This window comes from Colias croceus, chromosome 17 (assembly GCF_905220415.1).
Source record: "Colias croceus chromosome 17, ilColCroc2.1".
NCBI classification, from domain to species: domain Eukaryota; kingdom Metazoa; phylum Arthropoda; class Insecta; order Lepidoptera; family Pieridae; genus Colias; species Colias croceus.
Window position 1 is genome coordinate 4,578,723 of NC_059553.1, and position 26,503 is coordinate 4,605,225.

At 34.9% G+C, this 26,503-nt stretch overlaps 1 protein-coding gene across 1 annotated transcript; it reads right to left on the minus strand.

Annotated features, from left to right (window-relative positions):
• Positions 1–26,503, minus strand: LOC123698991 (proton-coupled folate transporter-like). The gene is made up of 7 exons (XM_045645835.1): positions 26,137–26,503; positions 25,522–25,782; positions 24,971–25,145; positions 23,958–24,135; positions 21,783–22,161; positions 18,722–18,962; positions 1–1,243 (listed from the first exon to the last, which is right to left on the minus strand). Exons 1-7 carry the CDS (start codon positions 26,270–26,272, stop codon positions 1,180–1,182), a joined length of 1,434 nt encoding a protein of 477 aa, XP_045501791.1. The 5' UTR covers positions 26,273–26,503; the 3' UTR covers positions 1–1,179.

Consider the following 26,503-nt stretch of genomic DNA (forward strand, 5'->3'; position numbering starts at 1 on the left):
TAATGTTTGCATATTTTATTGTGTATAAACTTATAATTACGTATCACAAAATGATTGAGTAAAAAAATTACAAAAAGCACCATTTTTATGTTAGTTTCTAAAAATATATAAGTACTTTATTTTCAGTAATAAGGCGTCCATTCATGTGGGCGATATGTAAGAACTTACCTATGTTATTATTTTCTATATTGTTATTCTTAATTGAACAACAATTAGGCGGCAAATGAAAAATATGGCATGGATTTCGGCTAACATGGATTTCTTTTCTTTTATTGTCCTATTACAAGAGACTAAATCAATCATAATTCATTCTTGGTCTAGATACTTCGTGACTGGTTTATAGAATTAGCACTGGTTTATAAATAATACAAAGACAATAGGTTTATCAGTCATTCACCCTTAGGTAATTACATATAGCTAAATATAGATATATAAAATATTCTAGGTACCTAGATTACAGACGTAAATCATTAAAAAAAACACATTTTATATTGTAGGGAAATAAGATTAACAAAATGTGATCATAATATAGGTAAGTAACTACATACATAAATAAAATAAAAATTCATGAATTTAAAATTCATTTACAATAAGTATCTTTATAATTTGTGATGTCATAGAGCCTAGCTACGTCTTTCTGCAGGTCAAGTTTATTGAGCATGAGCTAGAAAGTCGTAGTGAAACCTCTTAAATAGTAGGTACTACGTTATACGTCATTTTACTATTCTTAAATGAATGTAAATTAATTTTCATTCAAGGTTTTAGTCTTATTAGTTAAGCAGTACTTTGCTACGCACAAACGTTATTTTGAGACAAGTTTAACTTTTCCTATATCACAGAAAATAAACAACAATGATTGCATTAAACACAAAATAAAGTTTTTTTCTTGAAAGTAAATTCAAGAAGTAAATTATAAACTGAGAGATCATCACTATGTATTATCATTTGTGATTCTGGTTTAGGGGTAGCTGTAGTTAAAAATATACATTTAATTATGGTTAACCTACATGACAAATTCATAATTCATCACATTCACAGTGTTTTTACTTTTAATGTATACAAAAATAATGATAATTTTTTATTTATTATGTATCACGAAAATGCCAAGATTATAATATTATTAATAATGTGATATGTACTTCAATATCGCGAATGAGAATCACTTGGCGACAAAATTCCTCACTCGCTCGTCAAATTCTGATAAGCAACAGTGCTCGTCTTCCATCTGAAGTATTGCACAAACCTGTAAATAAATCATTTATGTATTAGTTATATAACATATAATTTTCAAATTTCTTTGACAGTGCATAACGCGTGGATTTTAAAACAGATTCAGATTTTCCCAAGATTTTGGTTATCAATTGTTTCGGAACGCATACAAAAATGAATTCAATAACTGTTTCATCCTTTGAATGCAATGAAACAAACGAACCTACTGTTTTCAATAAATATTATATCATTCAATTAGCAATGCTGATTTCTTCTATATATAGTCTAATTCGCGGTGTCAAGGTCAATACCACCTATCTGGAAAATGCTCATTTTAAGAGCCAAGGTAGTCTTGTTACTTGTTGGATATTATCTATATGTCTCGTGATTTTATAGTTTAACTCATGAGAAGATAAATGACTCATATACTATCAGTGATAGACAACCCAAAGACTGATCAGAATTCTGTTTTCTCCAATTTGTATTTTTATGCTATTAAATTGTGGTAAGTACTAAATTGGTTGCGTTTATAAACAATTTTCATGTCTCTCTGCATTACAAACCGATTCAATATCTTTTATGTTCGTTTGCAGCATAATTTTATTGTAATGATAAGTTCTGGTTAATAATATGCCTACATACTACACTTCATAGTTTTATTTCCATCCGGTCTGTTGTTACGATATTTTATCTCTAGGCAATATGCAGTTGCATTATGGATACAAATTACAATTAGGATGGAAATATGTAGGTTATTTGTATTGTAGATTATAAATCTGTAAACTTAATTTTGAAATGAATCGTGGACAAGTGATGACAAGTCTTGTTTATTGGCAAAACAGATATAAAGCAGGTAAAAATTACAATTTTTGGATAAAGCACTTAGTTTAAAATTTTGTATCAATGGGGTCACTCATACCGATAACTGATATATTTTTCGACATAATATATTCGATGTAAAACTATTTAAAACAATTAAATTATGTATATTTGTATTTACTTAAAACTTAAAAGCCTTGCTTTTCATCTTTAATTCATAAAAAATATTCTACTAACTTAACTAGTTAGTTGGGTAAATATTTTATTTGTTATGTTAAATAGATAGACTTAGGTATTTTTTATTGATAATAACGAAAGAGTGCAATATTTTTGTTTCGCCATAAGTTTATGAATACGCAATTAGTGTACATCTCAAAAAACTTTTTATCTTTCATAGTAGACTGATATATTATTATGGAGATATTCCCCGCTAATAAGAAGCTCAAATACCAACATGACAAAACATAAATTTGTGATTTAGTGAAGTGTGTGAAGTCTGAGATATCATCAATCATCATCAATACATATAATAAAATTCTAGAAAAGTCGTGTCTGTACAATCAAAATATATAAAAAAAAATTAGCAGGTGCTATTATTAAATCGATCCCAAACCCAAAACTGTAGTTAAAAAAATTTTTGTCTGTTTGTCTGTTTGTCTGTATGTTCGTGCACGCTAATCTCAGAAACGGCTTATCCGATAAGATGCGGTTTTCACTAATATATTGTGGTAATCTTCATTTAACATTTAGTGTTTATTTCATGTCAATCGGTTCGTAAATAAAAAAGTTATGACCATTTAAGTATTCACGGCGAACATTTGCTAAGGCATTCTATACACTGTACGATAAAACGTAAGTTATCTGTTACAATTATTATTCCTGTAAATGTCCAAGTGATCATATCGAAAGTGCCCAAGGGTGGGGGGGGGGTTGGTCAAATTAGAATTATTCTTACTTCTAGGTAAATTTTATACATAAAATGTCCTTTAAATTATGTCGTATTATATTTTTAACCCCCGACGCAAAAAGATGGGTGATAAGTGTTTGACCGCTTTGTGTGTCTGTGTGTGTGTGTCTGTTTGTGCCACCGTAGCTCGCTAACAGGTAATCCGAATTAGATGCGGTTTTTTTAGTTAGGCAGCATATTTTCCGACGCTGGTTCTTAGATAAAGTGTATCAAAATCGGTTCATCCATTTATTATACCTAGGTATATTATTATAGGGAAAAATGTGGGAATTAAAAAAACGAAAGTTGTCAAATATAAGTACCTAAGTGATATATTAAATGAAAGTGAACGACCTATCAGTAACAAATCGGTTCATCCATTTATTTAATAAAGGTATAAAAGTGGTAATAAAAAAATGAATTTGTCAAAAATATACTCAAGTGACATATCATATGAAAGGGCATGACGTGTAAAGTTTAATTAGACATGTTTTATCAAAATCGGTTCATCCATTTATTATACCTTTTTATGGGTAAAAGTGGGAATGAAAAAAAACGAATGTTGTCAAATATACCCAAGTGACATATCAAATAAAAGTGCATAACGGGTGAAGTACACTTAGTTATATTTTTATCCAATTCGGTTTATCCATTTATTAGATTACAGCGGTAAAAGTGGGAATGAATAATGTGGTCAAATAATATACTCAAGCGGCATATCAAAATATTAAAGGGCAACGTGTGAATTACAATTAGTCATATTTTATCGAAATCGGTTCATCCGTTTATTACATTTAGGGCTTTTTAGGGGTGACAGTGGGGATAAATAAACCAAATGGAGCATCATACTACAGGATATGACGTGTACATATAGGTACAATTAGATATGGTTTACATCAAAATCGGTTCTGCCGTTTACTAGGGATGGAAAGGGAAGGGTTGAAAGTCTGTGAAAGAAGAGGGGATATGGGAGCGAGAGGATAGCCACACCCTGGAAATTTTGAACTCTACTCAAAGCTACATAGGCCTGGCCCTTGGCAATATGTTGTCCTAAGTATACCACTTCTTTTGCCACTGTGGTCCATTACAATTTGTGCACGGTTACGGCCCAACTTAAAAGATGTCAAGGAGCAACAAACTTATAGATATCAATATGATGTACGAATGTAATATGGAGGTAGAGGTAGGTCTCGCTCAATTGAAAATATTACATGAAAATAAGAAACCGAAAGGAATAAATAATTATTTTACAAACTTCCCGACGATCTTTAAAATTAAGTAGGTACCATATATTTTGATAATGAGGTTATATTATGACTATGTTGGCATGGCAGCCCCGACGACTTTGTTTTTTTTTATAAATATTTAAAATGGTATTTATTTTTAAAAATCTTCGGGAAGTTTGTGAAATTATTTATTCCTTTTTCTATGCACTTTTCTTCGTAGCGCTGTTTTTTTTTTTAATTTAATTTTTTTTGCACGGTCTAAACGGTTTAGTTACTACAGGCGTGAGACAGGATTCAGGAAAGATCTGATTTGGATTTTGTGCTGGATTTGATAAAAACTGAGTGTCGATTAAGAGTGGGCATAAAGGCAGAGAATTTCTAAAGTTATGGGCCCCGCCCTAGCGCGCCATGCCGCGCGCAATCTTTCTTCCATCATACACTCCGCACCCGGCTCATCGTACTTACGTAAAGTTCATCGGACGCTAAATTAAACACAATATTCTTCGCTCGTTCTACGCGTATTTTCGGTAGTTAGTATATTAATGAAATAATTATATAAAACAGTGAAGTTGAAATCATGGCAAATTATGTAATATGATAATTTATTATTATTTTTATTTATAATTATTGATGATAATCTATACGTATACTTATAATAAAACAGTAAAAAAGTGTAAGTATGTATGCAATATATTCAAAAAAACAATATTAGGGAAACAGTATAGAGCACGAATCCGTAAAAAAATTCTGCCTGTGTGTTTATGTCTGTTTGTTTGTATGATTTGAATGAATGTTATATTGTTGTGTTTATATTATATTTATTATATACTAGCTTTCCGCCCGCGGCATCGCCCGCGCAGTCAAAGAAAAACCCGCATAATTCCCGTTCCCGTGGGATTTCCGGGATAAAACCTATCCTATGTCCTTTCTCGGGTATCAAAATATCTCTATACCAAATTACATGCAAATTGGTTCAGTAGGAGTGATTGAGTAACAGACAGACAGACAGAGTTACTTTCACATTTACAATATTAGTATAATATTAGTACAAGGTAAATTAGCTTGGAGAAATATTTGCATATCTAGTGGTGTGTATGTCGTGGTCATATTGTAGATTTGCTCATTTCATGAAATGGCCAACATAGTTTGGTCAGATCGTTAAATCGTCAACGTTTCACGATTTGGTCATCGACATTTGGCCAGAACGTATAAAATATAGGTTAGGTTAGACTTTAATAAACAACGCACGAGCCGAGCGAGCAAAGCGAGCGTGCCGCGGCAGCGGCCGGCGAGTGCCAGAAGCGAATCGCTTTAACAAAAATGGTCGAATTTCGTGAAATGGCCATCCACGTTTGGCCAGATCGACGATCTGGCCAAATGTGGATGACCAAATCGTGAAACGTTGGCAATTTAACGATCTGGCCAAACTAAATTGGCCATTTCATGAAATGAGCAAATCTACGATATGGCCACGACATGTATATTACTCAGATCTTAGAGCGCGTTTCCACTATAACGTTCAGGCCTATAGAAAAATGTTTCGATATCCTAACATTACTATTTAATGTTATACTTATTCCTAGCAACACTCTGATTTTTGTTTTCAATAAAAACAAGTTTTTATTTGAAAGAAAATGGTTTTGACTTTATAAAAAAAAAATAATTATCATTCAATTTCACGTTCTTGAGCAAACGACAAGACGACTACCGTGAAACAATAAAATATCGAGTCCATAATAATTTGTTTCGTTATTAATATTTGACCATAATAATTACGAAACAAAACAAATAAATAAATCGTCACTTGATAGTTGAAAGTGGAAACACGCACAAAACCAGAATTTGCATTCGCGAGTGTATTCATACTTAGGGTTGCCAAACAGTATTCTACTGTTTTTCACTAAATTATACTTTTTACTGTTTAACAAAAAAAAGTACTTATACAAAAGACTGTTTTCAGCATCAAAGTGCAGACACATTATTATGTGTTACATTTAGACGCTCACAATTTTTTTTATTTAGTCAGAGGGCACACACTACAATAAATAATGTTTGTTTTGCTAAAATACTGTTTAATAATCTTCATAGACCTGAATAATGAATTATGAATATACGTACTTTATTTCTTGTAAAAAAAGTTGGCAACCCTATTCATAGTGTTTGTCTACACTAATGTACACTAATATTATAAAGAGGAAAACTTTGTTTGTTTGTTTGTTTGATTGTAATGAATAGGCTCATAAACTACTAGACCGATTTTAAAAATTCTTTCACCATTCGAAAGCTACATTATCCACGAGTAACATAGGCTAGGTTTTATCCCGGAAATCCCACGGGAACGGGAACTATGCGGGTTTTTCTTTGAAAACGCGGGCGAAGCCGCAGGCGGAAAGCTAGTGAATGATATGTATTTTATTTGTAACTAGCGGTCCGCCCCGGCTTCGCCCGTACATATTTACGTTTTCTCTACATGAGAACCATCCTTGTACTTCAAGGGATACAATAAAAAAAGAATTGAAAAAACACGTGATAACGTGACAACGCGAAACACGAAATTTTATTGACACTAATTTTACGATAGATTTCAAATAATGAGCAGGTAGGTATAACTTTATAATTTACTAGAGGTCCGCCCCGGCTTCGCCCGTGGTACATATTTCGCAATAAAAGGTAGCCTATGTCCTTTCTCGGGTATCAAAATATCTCCATACCAAATTTCATGCAAATTGGTTCAGTAGTTTAGGCGTGATTGAGTAACAGACAGACAGACAGAGTTACTTTCGCATTTATAATATAAGTATGGATTATAATAATTATTTATGGGAGTTCACTCATCACTGCACCAGTGATTAGTAATACAGATTGTGAATATATTATATTATATATACCTACTATTCACAACCTATTTACGTTATTTACTGGAACAACCATAGGAATCTACAAATAGGTAGTAGGTAATCATAGTAGTAATGGTAATAAGTAATAATATAATAATTCATAAAAAAATATACCATAAATCTTTCTTGATTTTATTGATGTAACACTATGAATGAAATATTTGTATCCATATAATATACACCTATATATATGTTTGTATACCTAAGATCGTCGCGTCAATACTCAGCCCACGGAAACGAATTTATGCATAAATTCGTGTGAGTGTGATTAGATATTACATATTTATGTAATATCTAAACTCACCTGCATAAAGTTTCTGAAATGAATCGAAAGTCGTAATAATAATAATAATAACGGCGTAGGGATGTGACGACCCCATCGCCCACGGTTGGAATATCTATTGTCTACGTGACAGTAGATATTCCACCCGTGCAGTCAGTCAACCCGCAGGACACCTTGTGGCGGGGTGTCGGGGAGTAGCGACCCCGCGGGAACCGAGCGCTCCCGGGGGAGGCCCCTGTCTTCATCTCCGGCTTGCCTTCACCGGCCGGTCGGAGTGAAGCCTGACGAGGACAGGACCCCCACCTCTGGCTTGCCTTAACCGGCCGGCCAGAGTGGAGTCGCGAGAGCTTTTAGCTCGAAGGGTGGATGCGAAGTGTAAGTGGCGAGTGGGCACGTGATGCTGGACCCTCAGGGAGCGCGTGATCGTAGTTTAAAGTCCAAGGACGCCTCTCCACCCTTAGCTGCTCACAATATGTTGCCCCCTTGTCGCACTATTGCAGCGACTTATTTCGGGGGCCCATACAGTGAGAGGGCGAGTCACCACCTGCCAACATATTTTTACTTTCTTTTAGTAGAAAGGCAGGTGCCATAGTTTCCAATAGTCCCCAAATACCGGCCCATTTAACATCCCACTCCATAGCCCAGTTTATTTTGTTTTTCCATATCTCGAAATAGTCCTACATCGGCCGCAGACTGCCTAGGACTGTATCTCTATAGTGCAGTCATGGGCAGGCTGCGGCTGGTGTCCCACAACACAGTAAAGTTCTCTAAAGGGCCTCTGCGTGTTGGATCCGTGTCCCCACGTAAGCCTTCCAAAGGACCGGGTACCTTCCTTATGATGGTACCCGAGTATTATGGAATGAGATACACATAATAATAATAATAAATTATAAATAATAAATTTCTTTATTTGCATAATGTGTGTACAAAGATATTACTTATACTTAGGTAGAATCAACACATTAGCCATAAATGGCGTGCAAATTCCGCAACATTATTTTATATAAAAAGTACATTATTTCATTGTCACATGATAAAATTTACACATTTTATATTATATTCATAAACTAGCTTCCGCCCGCGACTCCGTCCGCGCGGATGTCGGTCTTCGCGTGGATGGTTTATTTCTCCATTTTGAGTAACTCTGACAATGACATCTTATAAATATCTATTGGACCCAAATACGGCTAGGCCTATAATAATACGCAACGTGTGTTCGCGGTTCTACAGAACAACGTCTATGGATAAAACTGAAAAATTAAGATTATTTTTTTTTCTACGTATTTTTCCAGGATAAAAAGTATCCTATTTTACGACCAGGATAATAAGGTATAATTATACCAAGTTTCATCGAAATCGAACCGTTAGTTTTCACGTGATGCCTTCACATACAGACAGACAGACAGACAGACAGACAGACAAACAGACAGACAGACAAAAAATTTTTTAATCACATATTTGGGTTTGGTATCGATCCAGTAACACCCCCTGGTATTTATTTTTTCAATATTTTCAATGTACAGAATTGACCCTTCTACAGATTTATTATATGTATAGATAAAATTAAACCTAATATGTTACAAATTTAAATATTCAGATACATTATAGAAATTTTTGTTATTTAGCCACTCATATAGTTTTGTCTTAAAAGGACCGATATTTAACATTTTTATAGTTTCGGGAAGTTTATTAAATATACGAATACACATAGCATGACAATTTTTGGTATACAAAGTGGTCCTGGGTGTTTTATTGTAAACAAGTCTATCTGGATGACGGTGGTCGTGGCTGTATATTTCTTGGGCTGTGTTAAAGAGATATTTATGTCTTTTTACAAAAATACAAACTTCGTAAATATATAAGCACGGCAAAGTTAACAACTTGAGTTTAATAAATAGCGGTTTACACGATTCGTACGGACCTACGCCACAAATCGCGCGTATACATTTTTTTTGTGAGATGAACGCTTTTCTGATGTTTACGCCATTACCCCAGATTATAAGACCGTATCTCAAGATAGATATTACATGAGCGTGATAAGTCGATAGAGTGGTTCTTAAATCCGTAATTTTTCGTAGGCGTCTCAGGGCATATACAAATTTATTAACTTTACTACATACCTTATTAATGTGTGATGACCATTTAAGTTCATTGTCTAAAACTATACCTAAAAACATTACCCTCCTTCTTTGGCAGTCGGGTAAAAATGAAGTTTCACTTTTTTCTTCCATTATAACATCATCATATTCTATTTTTAAATTATTGCGCAGAGGAGTTGAAAATGTCATGTAGTTAGATTTAGTAAGATTGATTTTAAGATTATTTGTGCTAAGCCATTTTATCATTTTGTCCAGATTATTTATAATGTCGTTGTTAAAATTCATAATGTTGTAGAGGGGTTGTGAACTCAAAGACGATACTGATCGTAATCATTTTATTTTGCACACAATATCCGTATTTATACAAAAATCGACCAAAAACAAAACCAATCAGAATTCTAATGTTGAAATTGAAATTTAGAATGCGCTCTGATTATGAAAAAGAATGCGCCGGCCTGTACACAATATGATATATATAAACTCTATGCATGTCTCCCATAGTGTCCCCCCTCAAGCGAAGCGAACATTTTTCTTGACGACGCGTCCACTTCTTGTAGTGTAGGAACGTGCCTTGTCCGTGTTGTAGTCTGTAGCAGGAACTGACGACGTAGCACTCGTAGATGTAGGTGTAGATGCTACTGCTGTGCTTGCCATACCTTCAACCTCTTCGTTTAATATGTATGCAGGCTTGAGTCTGTCAATTGATACTACTGTAGTCCGAAGTGGTAACTGTATTTGGTAGTACTTGTCGTAGCGCTTCAGTACTTCATAAGGGCCGTCATACGGCGGAGTGAGTGGTGCTCGAACTGTATCGTTCCGTATGAATACATGAGTACACGTAGACAAATCCTTGTAAATAAATGTTGCTCGATTTGCGGGGGATCGTTTAGTCGGTGTGAGTATAGCCATAGTTTCTGTCAGGCGTTTCACGTAGTCAGCGTCTTCAATTCCCGTCCGTGTAGGCACGAAGAAATCGGAGGGCATGCGCAGTGTAGTGCCGTAGGTCATCATAGCTGGACTCAAGTTGTTATCTTCTCTTATAGTTGTGCGTAAACCCAGCAGTACTGTCGGTAGTTCGTCTGTCCATTGACAAGTACTGCCGCGAGCTATGAGCGCGGCTTTCATAGTGCGATGCCATCGTTCGATTTGCCCATTTGCTTGAGGGTGAAATGCCGTCGTGCGTATTCTTGTAACCCCAAATCTTTTCATGAGTGCCTTAAATAAAGCAGATTCAAATTGTCGACCTTGATCGGTAGATATGCGTAGCGGACAGCCGAAGCGTGCAATCCAGTTCTCGTACAATGCTTTCGCGACGACTTCGGCAGTTATTTCTTGAATTGGAACTGCTTCAGGCCATTTTGTAAGACGATCAATGATGGTAACACAGTATCGGTAATCTCTTGAGAGTCGTAGTGGACCGACTATATCTATGTGTATGTGTTCGAAGCGTTGCGAAGGCGGGAACTCTGCTAATGGAGTGACGACGTGCCGGTGAACTTTTGCTCGTTGACAGCTGATACAAGACTTGGCCCATAACGTAGCGTCTTTATTCATAGCTGGCCAGAAAAACTTCGATGTTATTAGCTTCCGAGTAGCTCTAATACCAGGGTGGCATAGTCCGTGTTGAGCGTTAAATGCCATATAACGGTATGCCTTCGGTAGAAAGGGACGGGGCGATGCGCTTGATAGCTCGCACGTGATTGGTCGATCGAGTCCGGGTAGCGTGACTTCACCAAATGTTAAATTTGTTTGAGTTTTTAATTTTCTGAGCTCTTCGTCGTTACTTTGGTCGATGACTAACTGCTTGTAGTCGATTACATTAGGGCATTGGATCTCTTCGATGCGTGACAACGCGTCGGCGACTGTGTTCTCTTCTCCTTTGATATACTTGATACTCGAACAGAATTGACTTATGTAATGCAATTGGCGTTCGCGCCGTGGAGTATCGCTACCGCTTGCAGGTCTTGTTAGTGCGAAGGTGAGAGGCTTGTGGTCTGTATACAGAGTGACTTCGCATCCTTCAATTAATCTTCTAAAGCGTTTAACAGCCGCGTACATCGCTAATAATTCGCGATCATACACGCTGTAGCGACATTGCGTAGCACTCATTGCTTTAGAGAAAAAGGCTAGCGGTTTCCATCGGTTCTCAATCTTTTGTTGAAGTACAGCGCCGAGACTATGATCCGAGGCGTCAGTCATGATGGCAAGGGAACAGCCAGGAATGGGAAAACATAATGTTGTCGCTTCTGTGATGCTTTGACGGCACTTCTCAAAAGCTTCAATTGCTGCAGTAGTCCATTCGATAGGCGTTTTGTCGTTCTTCTTTTTATTATGTAGATACTTGTTTAATTCATTTTGTAGATGAGCTTGGTTCGGTAGGCAGTCTCTGTAAAAGTTCAACATTCCTAGGAAACGACGCAGTTCTATAATGGTCTTCGGTTGAGGATACTTGGATATTGTTTCTATTCGCTCTTGTGTAGGTTTAATGCCACTCGACGAGACTTCATAGCCCAGAAAATTGATCTTTTCTACTCCAAATATGCATTTTTCGATGCTCAATGTAACTCCGTAGTCGTCGAGGCGTTTCAGAACTTGATGTAGAAGCTTTTTATGCTGTTCTTCATCTTGTGAGTATAATAATATGTCGTCGACGAAACAAAAACAGTCATCAATGCCTCTAAGAACTTGATGCATGAATCTTTGGAATGTTTGACTGGCGTTGCGAAGTCCAAAGGCCACCAACTGTAGAGGGGTTGTGAACTCAAAGACGATACTGATCGTAATCATTTTATTTTGCACACAATATCCGTATTTATACAAAAATCGACCAAAAACAAAACCAATCAGAATTCTAATGTTGAAATTGAAATTTAGAATGCGCTCTGATTATGAAAAAGAATGCGCCGGCCTGTACACAATATGATATATATAAACTCTATGCATGTCTCCCATAGTGTCAAAGATTTTAATGTCAGATTCAAAAATTATCGATATGTCATCTGCGTATAGAATTATTTTACGATTTGTTATGTCTATAATGTCATTAATATAAAACAAAAATAAAATAGGCCCCAGGACACTTCCTTGAGGTACACCACACTGGTTAAATATATATTCTGATTGGTATTTTTCTTTCTCATTAGTCTTATTAGTCCGAGTAATAATAACACTTTGTTTTCTATCTTTTAGATATGATCGGAACCAATCTAACACAATCCCCCGAATTCCATATGCCTCTAATTTTTTTAATAATAATTCATGAGACACTCTATCGAACGCTTTTGACATGTCAAAGTATAATACAGTAGTCAATATTTTTGCGTCGATGTTTTGAAGAATTGAATGTGTTAAGGAATAAATTGCATCATTGGTAGATTTGTTTTTTTGAAAGGCGAATTGTTCATCTTTAATTATATGGAACTTATCGCTAAACTCTCTCAAGCGCAAAGACATACATTTCTCAAAAATTTTGGATATGATAGGTATAAGAGTAATGGGTCTATAGTTTTCTATGTTATTTTTATCTCCTTTCTTAAACAAGGGGGTAATAATAGATATTTTTAGTTCTTCAGGAAAAGAACCACAAGAAAAGGACAAATTAATTAAATGTGTCAGTACGGGTACCAATTCTGCTTGACATTGTTTAATAACTTTGGTACACACCTCGTCATATCCCTCTGCGGTGGTATTATTTAATGACATAATTTGTGTATAAACTTCCGTTTCAGACATTGGTCTCAGGTACATAGAGAAGGGGTTATTAGTAATATTGATTTGATTATGGTAGTTTTGATTTTGATTAACGCTACCAATATTATTGAAGTATTCATTGAAAGAATTAGCTATTTGAGATGGGTCTGTGATTGTTTGAGTATTTAGTGTAAGTGAATCAATTTCGGTATATCTGTTCTGAGAATTTAGCTCGTGTTTGATTATTTGCCAAGTTGATTTACACTTATTTTTACTTTTATTCAAATAATTAATATTGCAGTTTTTTTGTGCCTTATATATACAGCTACGCAATATTTTCGAGTATTTTAAATAAATAGATTTATTTAGATCCGATTTTATTTGGTAATAACGGTACCTTAAATTTCGTTTAGTGTTGCAACTAACTTTTAATCCCTTTGTTATCCACTTATTGCTGCTATTTCTTAATTTAATTTTGATCAACGGAAAACATAATTTATAGAAGAGGCAAAATGTGTCATAGAAGTTTTTGAATGCTACTTCAATATTTCGTTCCTTAAATATATCGAAAAATGTTAAATCTTGGAGATAATTTTTAAATTTAATAATGTACTCTTCACTGTAATCTCTTTTGTAAATTATTACAGCCTTTTTATTAGGTTTAGGTTTTATATCAGATATTTTGAATGTTATAAGTTGTGCTGTGTCATGGTCTGAGAGGTGTAAACGTAGTAATTCGGCTCTGACTCCATCTATATTGCTTAGTATTTGATCCAAACAAGATTGAACGCGAGTTGGACCGTCGATGTGAAATTTAAGATTATACGTTTTGGCTAAGTCTCTAAAATCATCCGAATATTTATTTTGTTTGAGTAGATCAATATTGAAGTCACCTGTAATAATAATTCTTTTCTTAAAATATTTTTCACATAATTTATGTAATAGTAAATTTAATTGGTCAAGGAAAAAGTTCACTTCTGAGTCAGGTGTCCGGTAAATGCAAACAACTATAATGTCGTATCCCATAACTTCTACTCCGCAGCATTCGAACTTTTTTTCAAATGCGTAGGTGGTGAGATCTATGTTTTTAAACAACAAATCATTTCTAAGAAGTATACAGACTCCGCCCCTTGGTTTTAATCTACTGAAACTCGATGTCAAATAGTAGTTTCTTAAATTAAGATAATGTTCCTGATCTCTAATTAAAAAAAAAATAAAAAAAAAAAAAATATATATATATATATATTATAATATAATTATTATTATGTTTCTCATTTCCATAATACTCGGGTACCACCAGAAGGACGGTACCCGGATCTTTGGAAGGCTTACGTGGGGACACGGATCCAACACGCAGAGGCCCTTTCGAGAATTTTAATGTGTTGTGGGACACCAGCCGCAGCCTGCCCATGACTGCACTATAGAGATACAGCCCTAGGCAGTCCGCGGCCGATGTAGGACTATTGCAGGTTATGGAAATTTAATAATTGGGCTATGGATTGGGATGCTAAATGGGCTGGTATTGGGGACTATGGGAGACTATGGCACCTGCCTTTCTACTAAAAGAAAGTAAAAATATGTTGGCAGGTGGTGACTCGCCCTCTCACTGTATGGGCCCCCGAAATAAGTCGCTGCAATAGTGCGACAAGGGGGCAACATATTGTGAGCAGCTAAGGGTGGAGAGGCGTCCCTGGACTTTAAACTACGATCACGCGCTCCCTGAGGGTCCAGCATCACGTGCCCACTCGCCACTTACGCTTCGCATCCACCCTTCGAGCTAAAAGCTCTCGCGACTCCACTCTGGCCGGCCGGTTAAGGCAAGCCAGAGGTGGGGGTCCTGTCCTCGTCAGGCTTCACTCCGACCGGCCGGTGAAGGCAAGCCGGAGATGAAGACAGGGGCCTCCCCCGGGAGCACTCGGTTCCCGCGGGGTCGCTACTCCCCGACACCCCGCCACAAGGTGTCCTGCGGGTTGACTGATTGCACGGGTGGAATATCTATTGTCACATAGAAAATAGATATTCCAACCGTGGGCGATGGGGTCGTCACATCCCTACGCCTTAATTATTATTATGTGTATCTCATTCCATAATACTCGGGTACCATCATAAGGAAGGTACCCGGTCCTTTGGAAGGCTTACGTGGGGACACGGATCCAACACGCAGAGGCCCTTTAGAGAACTTTACTGTGTTGTGGGACACCAGCCGCAGCCTGCCCATGACTGCACTATAGAGATACAGTCCTAGGCAGTCCGCGGCCGATGTAGGACTATTTCGAGATATGGAAAACAAAATAAACTGGGCTATGGAGAGGGATGTTAAATGGGCCGGTATTTGGGGACTATTGGAAACTATGGCACCTGCCTTTCTACTAAAAGAAAGTAAAAATATGTTGGCAGGTGGTGACTCGCCCTCTCACTGTATGGGCCCCCGAAATAAGCCGCTGCAATAGTGCGACAAGGGGGCAACATATTGTGAGCAGCTAAGGGTGGAGAGGCGTCCCTGGACTTTAAACGACGATCACGCGCTCCCTGAGGGTCCAGCATCACGTGCCCACTCGCCACTTACGCTTCGCATCCACCCTTCGAGCTAAAAGCTCTCGCGACTCCACTCTGGCCGGCCGGTTAAGGCAAGCCAGAGGTGGGGGTCCCGTCCTCGTCAGGCTTCACTCCGACCGGCCGGTGAAGGCAAGCCGGAGATGAAGACAGGGGCCTCCCCCGGGAGCACTCGGTTCCCGCGGGGTCGCTACTCCCCGACACCCCGCCACAAGGTGTCCTGCGGGTGACTGATTGCACGGGTGGAATATCTATTATCACGTAAACAATAGATATCCCAACCGTGGGCGATGGGGTCGTCACATCCCTACGCCCTTATTATTATTATTATTATAATATAATATAATACGTATTTTTTATTAATACATATTAATAAATAATAATTTATTATTTATTATAAATAACTAATAATTATTTATTAATAATACGATTACAATACTATATTAACTTATCTTCGAAAATTAGTTAGATATCATTTAAATATGAATCTCTTTTAGTTCTCGTTTCTGAAGTTTCAATGTTCTTTTGTTGTGTACCATTTTCAAAAAAACAATATTGAAACAATATTATTAAAAAATCGGCGCGCGGCACAGCAATTTGAGCATGGTCTACTCGTCTCAACGGAGCGATAGCGTCTGATGCATCGACCACACAACCACTAGACGCCTTATGTTAGCTTGTATGCATTAAGTTCAATCTGTCAACAACTTGAGGTATGGTGAAGTGGGGCGCTGCATTCTCATTGGCTAATTCAAGGTCACCAAATGTCCTAGAGATGAGACATAGTAAATTTGTATACAAATACTTTATCGATATATTTTGTATTCACATACTTTATCGATATAGGTATTTTGTACATATACACGTACTTTATCATTGGAAATTGAATACGATGTTAATACATATTAATGAAAACCAGTCCAGCGTGAGTCGGACTCGCGACACTGAGGGTTCCGTACAAACAGGCTAAAGAAAAACAAATCTGCAAAAAATCGGTCACCAATCTAAATTATGACCTTTGCTTAACGTCGATTTTCATTTTTAGTGATATAGTATTCATATTATTTTATTACAAAAACTTAACATTTTATATTATAATATAACTATATTATGCAACGTCATTCATGTCATTAATTTTGAAAACAACTAGTATAAAATCGCGAACCTAAATAGTTTTCGATAATTATTATCGATAAAATTTACAATCACAACTGGTATGTCACTAGTTACACGTGCCACACCATAGAGGAAAAGGGATGCGTAATCAGGTGCATACGAAAGAAAGAGATGCAAATATAATCGACGCGCTTTGTCACTTGACCAGTACCAGCGTAAAAAGAACTCCGATAAAATATTGTTCGTAATAGATAATATTTAAATTATACGCAAACAAACTACTTAAATATGAAAAGTAATCCCGTCCTTCTGCAAACTTGAGGTTTTACTCGTTTTACTACACTATTTAATACTACAAGGAGCCATTGTTTCTTTTTTTTAAAGGTTTTTTTCGGACGTGTTAACAGATCACGGAACTGGTCGCAACTGATAGTTGCGTTTCATATGGCTGCGGTTATAAGTCCTATTAGACACATGCGTTGACAGAAACAGTTCGTCTGTTATTAGGCGTCTAGTGGTTGTGTGGTCGATGGTCTGATGTATGAAATAGAATTATGTTTTTAGCTCCCGGAACGTGCGATGCAAGATGATTTCTTGCGTAATTAAAAATATAGTAAGCGCCAAAAGTGTTTTATCGTGATTAAACCAAAACTATAAGTAATTACAAAAAAGTGGTCGGACAAAGTTCTCACAAATGTTTCAATATAATTGTTTATGAAAAAAAGAACATAATAGGCATTACCATGTCAAGTAAAAAACGTAAAAGTGTGAAATTTAGAGGTAACTTCGTGAATTTTTTCTATCGAGTCAATTTCAATATTTTATGTTTTCGATCTGACAGTATAATTGAAAATATCATCAAGTTTATTACATATATTTTATTTTTTATATTTGGTCTTGAATATTACACGTATCAACTAAATGTTGATTGGTGATTTGACTTTATTCGCGTTCTTAAGCTGATCAGTTGCTGCACGATACAAGAAAGGAAGGAAAAGAAATTTGCTCCCCTCCCCCCTGGTGCCTAAAAATAATATGACATAATTTAAAAGAAATTTTACGTAGAAAATTAATAAGGCATTTTTTTTGTATTGTTTAGCTCAGTTTAGTAATAAATTTTACTTACAGTTCTTTTAATTATTTATGGTAGTCTGTGTTTACTCAATAATTTAAGATAAGTAGTAACTACTATGCAGTCACTATTCCACGCGGACGAAGTCGCGGGCACAGCTAGTAAATAATACGATTAAACAAATTGAAACTATGTATACCTTGTTGAAACAAGATACCAATTTTTTTATTAATAAATTCAGTCCGAAAAATTACGGAAGTAGGTACCTAGCTAATTTAGGTACCTCTTTATTATTGTTTCATGGACATTGGTTACTTAAGATGTTAAAAAACTACTTTATATCCTTTTGCATCCTTATTGCATTTTGCCGTTATTTATAGAAAAGTCAATGTTCGCACTTCGTCATTTGGCAAGGTTTTGTGAAATCCAAAAATAACTCTACAATCGAAAGAACTTCTTTGTATCGACAAAAAATCATTTTCTACATAATTTTAATAATAATTCTACTCATATGGTTAATGATAACATGATTTCTTATAGCAGTTATATTTCCAAGGTGGGAAAGTGATAGCGATAGACGACCTATACAGCGCTGTCATTTTTCCACATTAGAAATAATATTAAAGACATAATGGTACGAGGATCACTCAAAACTCTTCCATGTTTCACATCTGTTTAACTGGTGAATACTTCTAACTTTATTGACTGAGATCTCTGGAAGATTTCGTTTGACAGTAGAAGTCTACAGAAAAAGTATATTGTTAATTTAAGCTATTAGTACCTAATTAGAATTTATAAAAAAAAAACTTACCCGAGGAACGTCACACATATCCCTGTAATCCCAGCGCAAAGTAAATAGAAAGCTCCAGGGAACGTCGATATTGTATATGCGTATAAAGAATTATAAATGACAGGCGAGATCAGAGGCGCTATTCCTTCTATAGCGCACATCAGAGCAAATACTTTGGCTATATCTTGTGGCGGCAGGATTTTGGTTATCAGAGACCGAATTAGTGGAGAAGATAGATCTCTGAATAGGGATACTCCCGCAGCTGAAACAAATTAAGCTCTTAGATTTCTGTATAATATAGGCACATAGATGAATCGTAAATTAAACTTTGGATATATTATGCATCATTCTATCATTGATGCATACAAACATTTATGCCTATAGTGCTCAATCCTTAGGTACATGATATTTTAAATGCGAAAGTGTGTTTGATTGTTTGTTTGTATTTTTTTATAACGCAATGGTTTACGATTATGATATGCCATAGCATAGACACAAAAATTATCATACATATATGATAATTTTTGTGTCTGGAAAGGGCCTGAAAAATCTAAGTTTCGTTGTCCACGCAGGCAAGACCGAGGGCGGAAAGCTAGTGTTACAGAGTTACGCTTAATGGCATCTACACAAATATATTACATATATAAATATGGCATTGTGTTCGTGAATTTGATCCCTCCTGTAAAGTGATAGGGTCCCACGGCGGAAAGCCAATTTCTTAGCGAGGAAGACCTTGAGTGAGACCCTAGGTAGTGAATAAGGAAGGAGGGCGGCTCCTTCCTTATTCACTACCTACACTCTACAAAATATCGACTATTTTTATCTAAGAACTTTGTTTTATGTTATATTTTATCTCTAAACAAATATACATAGTATACATTCTCGTGTCACAATGTTAGTTACCATACCTACTCCTCCGAAAAGGCTGGAGCGATTGTCATTAAATTTTGTAGATCTGAGAATCAGTCAACATCTATTTTTGATGATAAGAGTAAGATAGAACAACGTTTGTCGGGACAGGCTCTAGTATAAATATAATTATCTATTGTTATCAAAACAGAAACTGATAATAACCATTTGTTCAGCGTTTTGTTAGTTTAACGATTAATCGTTATGAATATATTGAATTATATTATCTTATGTTACATAATATTAATGTTTAAACTTTAAACATAATGCAAGTAACTGACCTACAGTAGTACACCAATATTTTATAAATATGCAAAACAACTAATCGCAAACAATTGGTGTTTTACGTTATTTTCGCTGTTTTGATCAGTAGGTACGTAGGTAGGTACTTCAATTATTACAAGTTAGGTCCATAAGGACCTACATAATGACGAACATGATAAGAATAAATAACCAAAAATATCAGTAGGTACACTATTCATAGTAAGTTATTAATAAAAAAATATAACTAACTAACTAACTAAACAATTTATAATTAACAGATTAATAAGAAATTTTATTTGTCTGAGCAATACATCTACAACTTGTTTTACTATCTACCTATAAAAAAAATCTACTACTTTTTCGTTTTGATTTCACCTTTTCAAATTGAACTTTAGTATATTTATAAACACATTAAATCAGAAGTAACAGGTGGATTGCAGTTACAAAAAGCGGTACTCAATACCCATGACATTTAATTTTGAAAATTTACATGCATTTGACTTAAATTCAATCTTGTCGATGTAATAAATAAAATGTTAAATAGAAAATAAAATCTTTAAGTACCTAGTTAGGTAACCTCGTTAAAACATGAACAAGAGATTATTAATAAATAATTTTTTTTGTTTCATTTATCAATTCCTGATTAGTTATCTACTTAAGTTCTTATCATTCCATCCTTTGTTATTTACCACTGATTTTATGAAAGTAAACTCAAAGAGCTATAAAAATATCTCTATTTCTAATGCAGGTGAAATGTTTGTCTTTTGCATTATAGAAATTTACAAGTTTACAAGTTTATCGAACTTAAGAGGTAGCGTGCACGAGCAACTTTGTCTCCGCAACTATTTGTCTCACTGTAGCGACGCAACTCCCCATACAATTGATGGGAGAGACAAAATAGTTGCGGAGACAAAGTTGCTCGTGCGCGCCGGCTCTTACAAGCATTAGACAAGATTTCAAAGGAATTAGAACTCTAACGTCATAAAATACATAGGTACTTCACTGAACTTAGTTCTCCGTGAAAAGAGATCGGATTAAAATATAAAGACAATTATTGTTATTTAACCACATGTAACTTCTAGATATTTTTAGCTCGACTTAACAAGATATTAATAGCAATACACAGCACACCCGCAAGCATCTTTAAATAAGTGCATTTTACGGAAGTTGACTTGGTTCAAGGATTATTTTATTTACTAGATTTAACTTAATGAAACCGGTTAAACAAGTTTATTTAAAAGGGCTTCAATAATTATTTTTTAGAGCGAGCTCGTATTCATTTTGACTTTCAAAATTTCGTGGTCAATGTCAAAAAGCAAAAAGTAATATGAGATTTATGGGATACATGATACTTATTATGACTTAAATTTTTAATATCTTTTTTGGAATAATAAAATCTCGCAATTAAAGAAGTTCTATTTTAGAAAAGGACATCCTGTAATTATTGTAATCTCATAAATACGGATATTATCTATTTTCTTCATGTTTTAAAATAAAGATACAACTTTTTATATCTACTTCTGCATTTACTAGGGTAGAGAAGTGAGAAGTGAACTGTAGGGCGTATAACATATATTGCAAATCTAGTTTGCGTTGGAATTTTAGAAACACCTTTCTACAGAAACATAGAACTAGTTGAGAAACATTCAAGTTTCCAGCCCTTGGTTTCACAACTGATTTATATGTGCAACTGTTTATATTATTAAAACTACTGCAGCTGAACGAGCATTTGGAGAGTTAAGTAACAATTTGTAAAATTGTCCAGTAAAAGTCAATGATCAATCGATATTCAAAACATAACATGTTTGAGATAATAAGCTGACTTCATTAGCAATATTTAATGAAACCTGTTCACAATGTGCATATTTTAAGGATAATAATACCGGTTATATTAGTAAAAATTTCTTACCCAAATACATATGCCAGGACGTGACAGCGAACGCCTTGATCGCATATTCGACGCCAGACGACAAAAAGGCAATTATGGATAGCACCAAATCCGAAACTTTGAATATTCTCTGTACTAGCATGACACCAATGAACGAACCGAAGAAAGCTATCGTAGTATGAGCAGCTGAATACACTGTATACTGCTGTATTGCCCAGTGTAATTGCTTCCTAGTATACATGTACCCTATACTCAACGTCCCATACATAATGAATATGGATAAACTGTTAGCTACTGTGAGCAATAGTATTTGAGCTCTTCCATAATTTGGACGCCTTTTGAAACATTCAGCTATCATTTCCTTGATGAGTTTGAAGTCCAATACCGATTTAATTCCACCCTAAAAACAAGTAATATTTCAGTAATGTTGTTAATTTATATCAATAACATTACTTTATTATTAAGTGGTAATGGGTGAAGGAAAATATCGTAAGAAAATCGACATGTCGAAGAATCAAACAGTTCGACGACGTGTGACATCTGCCAACCATGGCCAACCACTTGGCCAGTGTGGTGAATTAAGGCCTGATCCTTATGTACTAACCGGGGCCGTATTATGACCTCTTATATCCAGACAGTTTACGCCGTGAATTGAACTGACTGGCAAATTCTTATTATGCCGATATAGTATGCTTATCGCAACAACCAGCCATGTCAATTGAGATCATAATATGAATTTGCCAGTCAGTTCAACTCACGGCGTAAACTGTTTGGAAATATGAGGTCATAATACGGCCCTTGTGGGTAGGCTTGCCAGGTGTCCGGCTTTAGCCGGACATGTTAGGCTTTTTGCAGTCGCGTCCGGCCAAATATGTACGTGTTTGGCCTGTCCGGCTTTTGTCAGGCTTTTTGTCAGAGTGGCGATTCGTACGACGATGGGCGGACGAGCGCCCGACCCGAACGGACAAGGGCGAGCGTAGAGCAAACTATCTTCCGGCCGGCAAATATAACTAGATTTTGTTATTTTTAGGGTTCCGTAGCCAAAATGGCAAAAACGGAACCCTTATAGTTTCGTCATGTCCGTCTGTCCGTCTGTCCGTCTGTCCGTCTGTCACAGCCGATTTACTCGGAAACTATAAGTACTACAGTGATGAAATTTGATGGGAATATGTGTTGTATGAACCGCTACAAAAATATGACACTAAATAGTAAAAAAAAGAATTGGGGGTGGGGCCCCCCATACATGTAACTGAGGGATGAAATTTTTTTTTTCGATGTACATACCCGTGTGGGGTATCAATGGAAAGGTCTTTTAAAATGATATAAAGTTTTCTAAAAAACATTTTTCTTAAAGTGAACGGTTTTTGAGATATCAGCTCTCAAAGTCGTAAAAAGTATGTCCCCCCCCCTCTATTTTTATAACTACGGGGTATAAAATTCTAAAAAAAATAGAGGTGATGCATGCTAATTAACTCTTTCAACGATTTTTGGTTTGATCAAAGTATCTCTTATAGTTTTTGAGATAGGTTGATTTAACTGTAATTTATTATATTTGCTGCTACGGAACCCTTTGTGCGCGAGCCCGACTCGCACTTGGCCGGTTTTATTTAAAGATTTTAAATTGTTCTATAAATACCTACTATAAAGTAAATTCTTACCTAGCCGTAAAATTAATATTATCTTTTTGTTACTTTCCAGAAGAATGATTATTTTTATTTGTTTTATTATATTTTTTAGTTTATAGTATTAAGAATGCCAAAAGAGAGCTATATTCATTTGTTTTTTAGTTTTAATAATATTTAATTATCTACAAAAGACTGATGATCCATTTGTAAGTAAAACTGTAATAGTGTAACTTAATAAACATTTCAAATTCGTAAACGAGTTTTTTTATTATAAATATTATGTCCATCTTTTAATAAATATCGAATATCCTCACTTTTCACCAAGTATAAATACTTTTTTCAACAGCCCAGCTGTAAAAACATTATGTTTGGCAATAAAAAAAACATGTCCGGCTTTTAGGCTAAAATGTCCGGCCTTATATAGTGCGCAGTCCGGCCTTTGCATTTTATGGCCTGGCAACCCTACTTGTGGGAACATAATACTATTTATGTAAGATGATGAATTAAAAGCGCTTCTAAAAGATATTCCTATTTATTTAGTGTACCTATATATTTTTGTGTTATAAATTACCTTCGTTACACCAGGTAAAGACTCCTCCAAACAGCAATTTGTGAACACATAAGCGATTACGCATAGTGATGTGGTTATCAACAATAAATAGACATTCCCAACCACTCTCAGTAAGTAAGAACTTGCCAGGGAGCCTATAACACTGCCAACTGATAAAGATGCCTCTACTATTGTCATCCTAAAAAACATATAAAATATTATAACTTGAGACACATACCTATCTGCTTTAAATAAGGATATCATGCAATGATTCAGCAATTTTATAGAATTTTGGACTTGTAAACATTCAAGGTAAAATCTACTGGACTACTGATGTTTCTATTTTCCAATCTTAATGTTTTTAGATTAAATTGTGATGAGGAATATATATTATAATCTTGAATATTTTATGTCACTGTAGTATTGAAAAATACCTAAAGTATTTATTTTTAAGATACCTATCAAATTGAAATAATTGTGACCTTACAAAATGATACCTCTTTATTGCATTTAATTAAAATTCATTGAAAAACAAAAACCTTGGCCTTATAAATAAACATTATAGTACAAGGGAGAACAAAGAATAATATCTTAATGATTCTTCATGATGACAAATAAATTACATTTGTATAAATGTAATGCTAATTGTAGTTACCGCTATCATTACAAGCATGTCTTATTGTTTTTACTGTACAAACAGTAATTCTTTTTTAAAACTAAATGAAAAAATTGATATATACACATATTTATGAATTTGCTTAATTCTTTCTTTTCCTGTGTTCAAATGTGTTATGCTTTTTTTGAAGTGAAACTTCTTTATCGGGGTTGAAAAAAATTTAGTGTAACGTTTTTTCGTTACCTACGCGTGACATTTTTCCGTTGCGCGCCATCTTTTTCTTATCCCTACCACGCTTTATTCGACGTATTTCTGTAAAGTTGAATACAGTAAATTATTTTTTGAAAAATAAGGTCATAAAGAAGTTTCACTTCTTACGTGTGTACACTAATACACGAACACATTTTTTTTTAATTACCTTAGAGATCGTGTTTCTTTCGTCGTTATGTCGCTTAAGTAACAAAATGCACCAGTAAATAATGCTGTGAAGCCTCCTGTTATTGACATTGGTATGACTGTCAATATAAACCACCAAGGTCCTAAGTTCTCCATCATACTATAAATTACAGTAAGGCCTAAACTGATTGACAATCCTAAAAATCATCCAAAAACATTATATTTTAGCTAGACTGTTATACATATAAATTAGCAAGTATAAAAATAGACTTTATCTGTGTTATTTGTATTGTGTATTGAATGTAATATAAATGTTATTCACATGATATTAATGTGTATAGGTTATAATATAATCTAATCACTTATGAAAAGCAATTGTAAAATTGTATTAATACAACAAAAGCCTGATAATTCAACTGTTGATCTATATAGTATACATAATGACATCAATTGGAATATTTACACTAAAAATTTTAGCGATATATTATAAATTTTATAGGTGTTGTTTTGAAATATCTAAATATTATCTAGACTTTAGACTATCTAGAGGTATACATTAAACTATAATCTTACCAAATAAAGGCCAAACAATGAGAGGCTTGCGTCCATGTTTATCAGACCAAACACCAAGAAACAAAGAGAGTACTGCAGGAGCCAACGATTCAAGTATTGTCCTAACTGTGGCCACAAATGCTGCATACTTTTGCACCTGCTCCTCTAATTCCTGGGATCCGTTATTCCTTGCAGGTGACAAAAATACCTGACACTCTTCCGTTGTATGGTTCAATGAATGAACACATGTACGGTACAGTAGAATATTACTTATTGCTGCACCTACAAAATAGATTTAATCGGGATGAAGAACTTTTTAAATTTTTTGAATGAATTTTGTTCTGGGAAGCTAATCATCAAAATATTTTATAATTCACATCAGGACTATAAATATTCTGGGAAACGCCAGAATATGTTTTTTGTACTCTAAAATTATGTTTGTTCTATTTAATTCAGTAATAAAAAGCAAGCTTAATAAATCAAGAGTTAAATGGATTTGTTTAAAAGATAATTAGTGATAATAAATAATAATATAAATTATTATAATGCAATAATTTATTGAAAGTATTAAGTATTTAAATTTTAAAGACAAAGATTAGGTACCTATGTAAACAAAGATAAAACAAAAAAACTTACCTGAGAGCGATACTGATAGAATCGTAAAAAATAATGGAAATTCCATTGTGACCCTGTATGGTCTGGTAGTAACTTCATTTGAATCATTATTAATATCCGGATTAGATTCCGAAACATATTCATTCTCTTGGGTCATTTTAGAAAACTTTTATGTGATATTATATATAGAAATCTAATAATTTACAAATATTAGATGAATTTGTAATAACATTGAGAGCACTGGTGTGGTAAAGGATCACAATTTTATAATTATGCACATAATATATTAAACACGAATCATAATTTACATTTGGTGCGGCACAATTTACTATGTACGGTGTGCGAACTACCATCACGCATTTCAATGTGCATTGTGCCGTGTGCGATA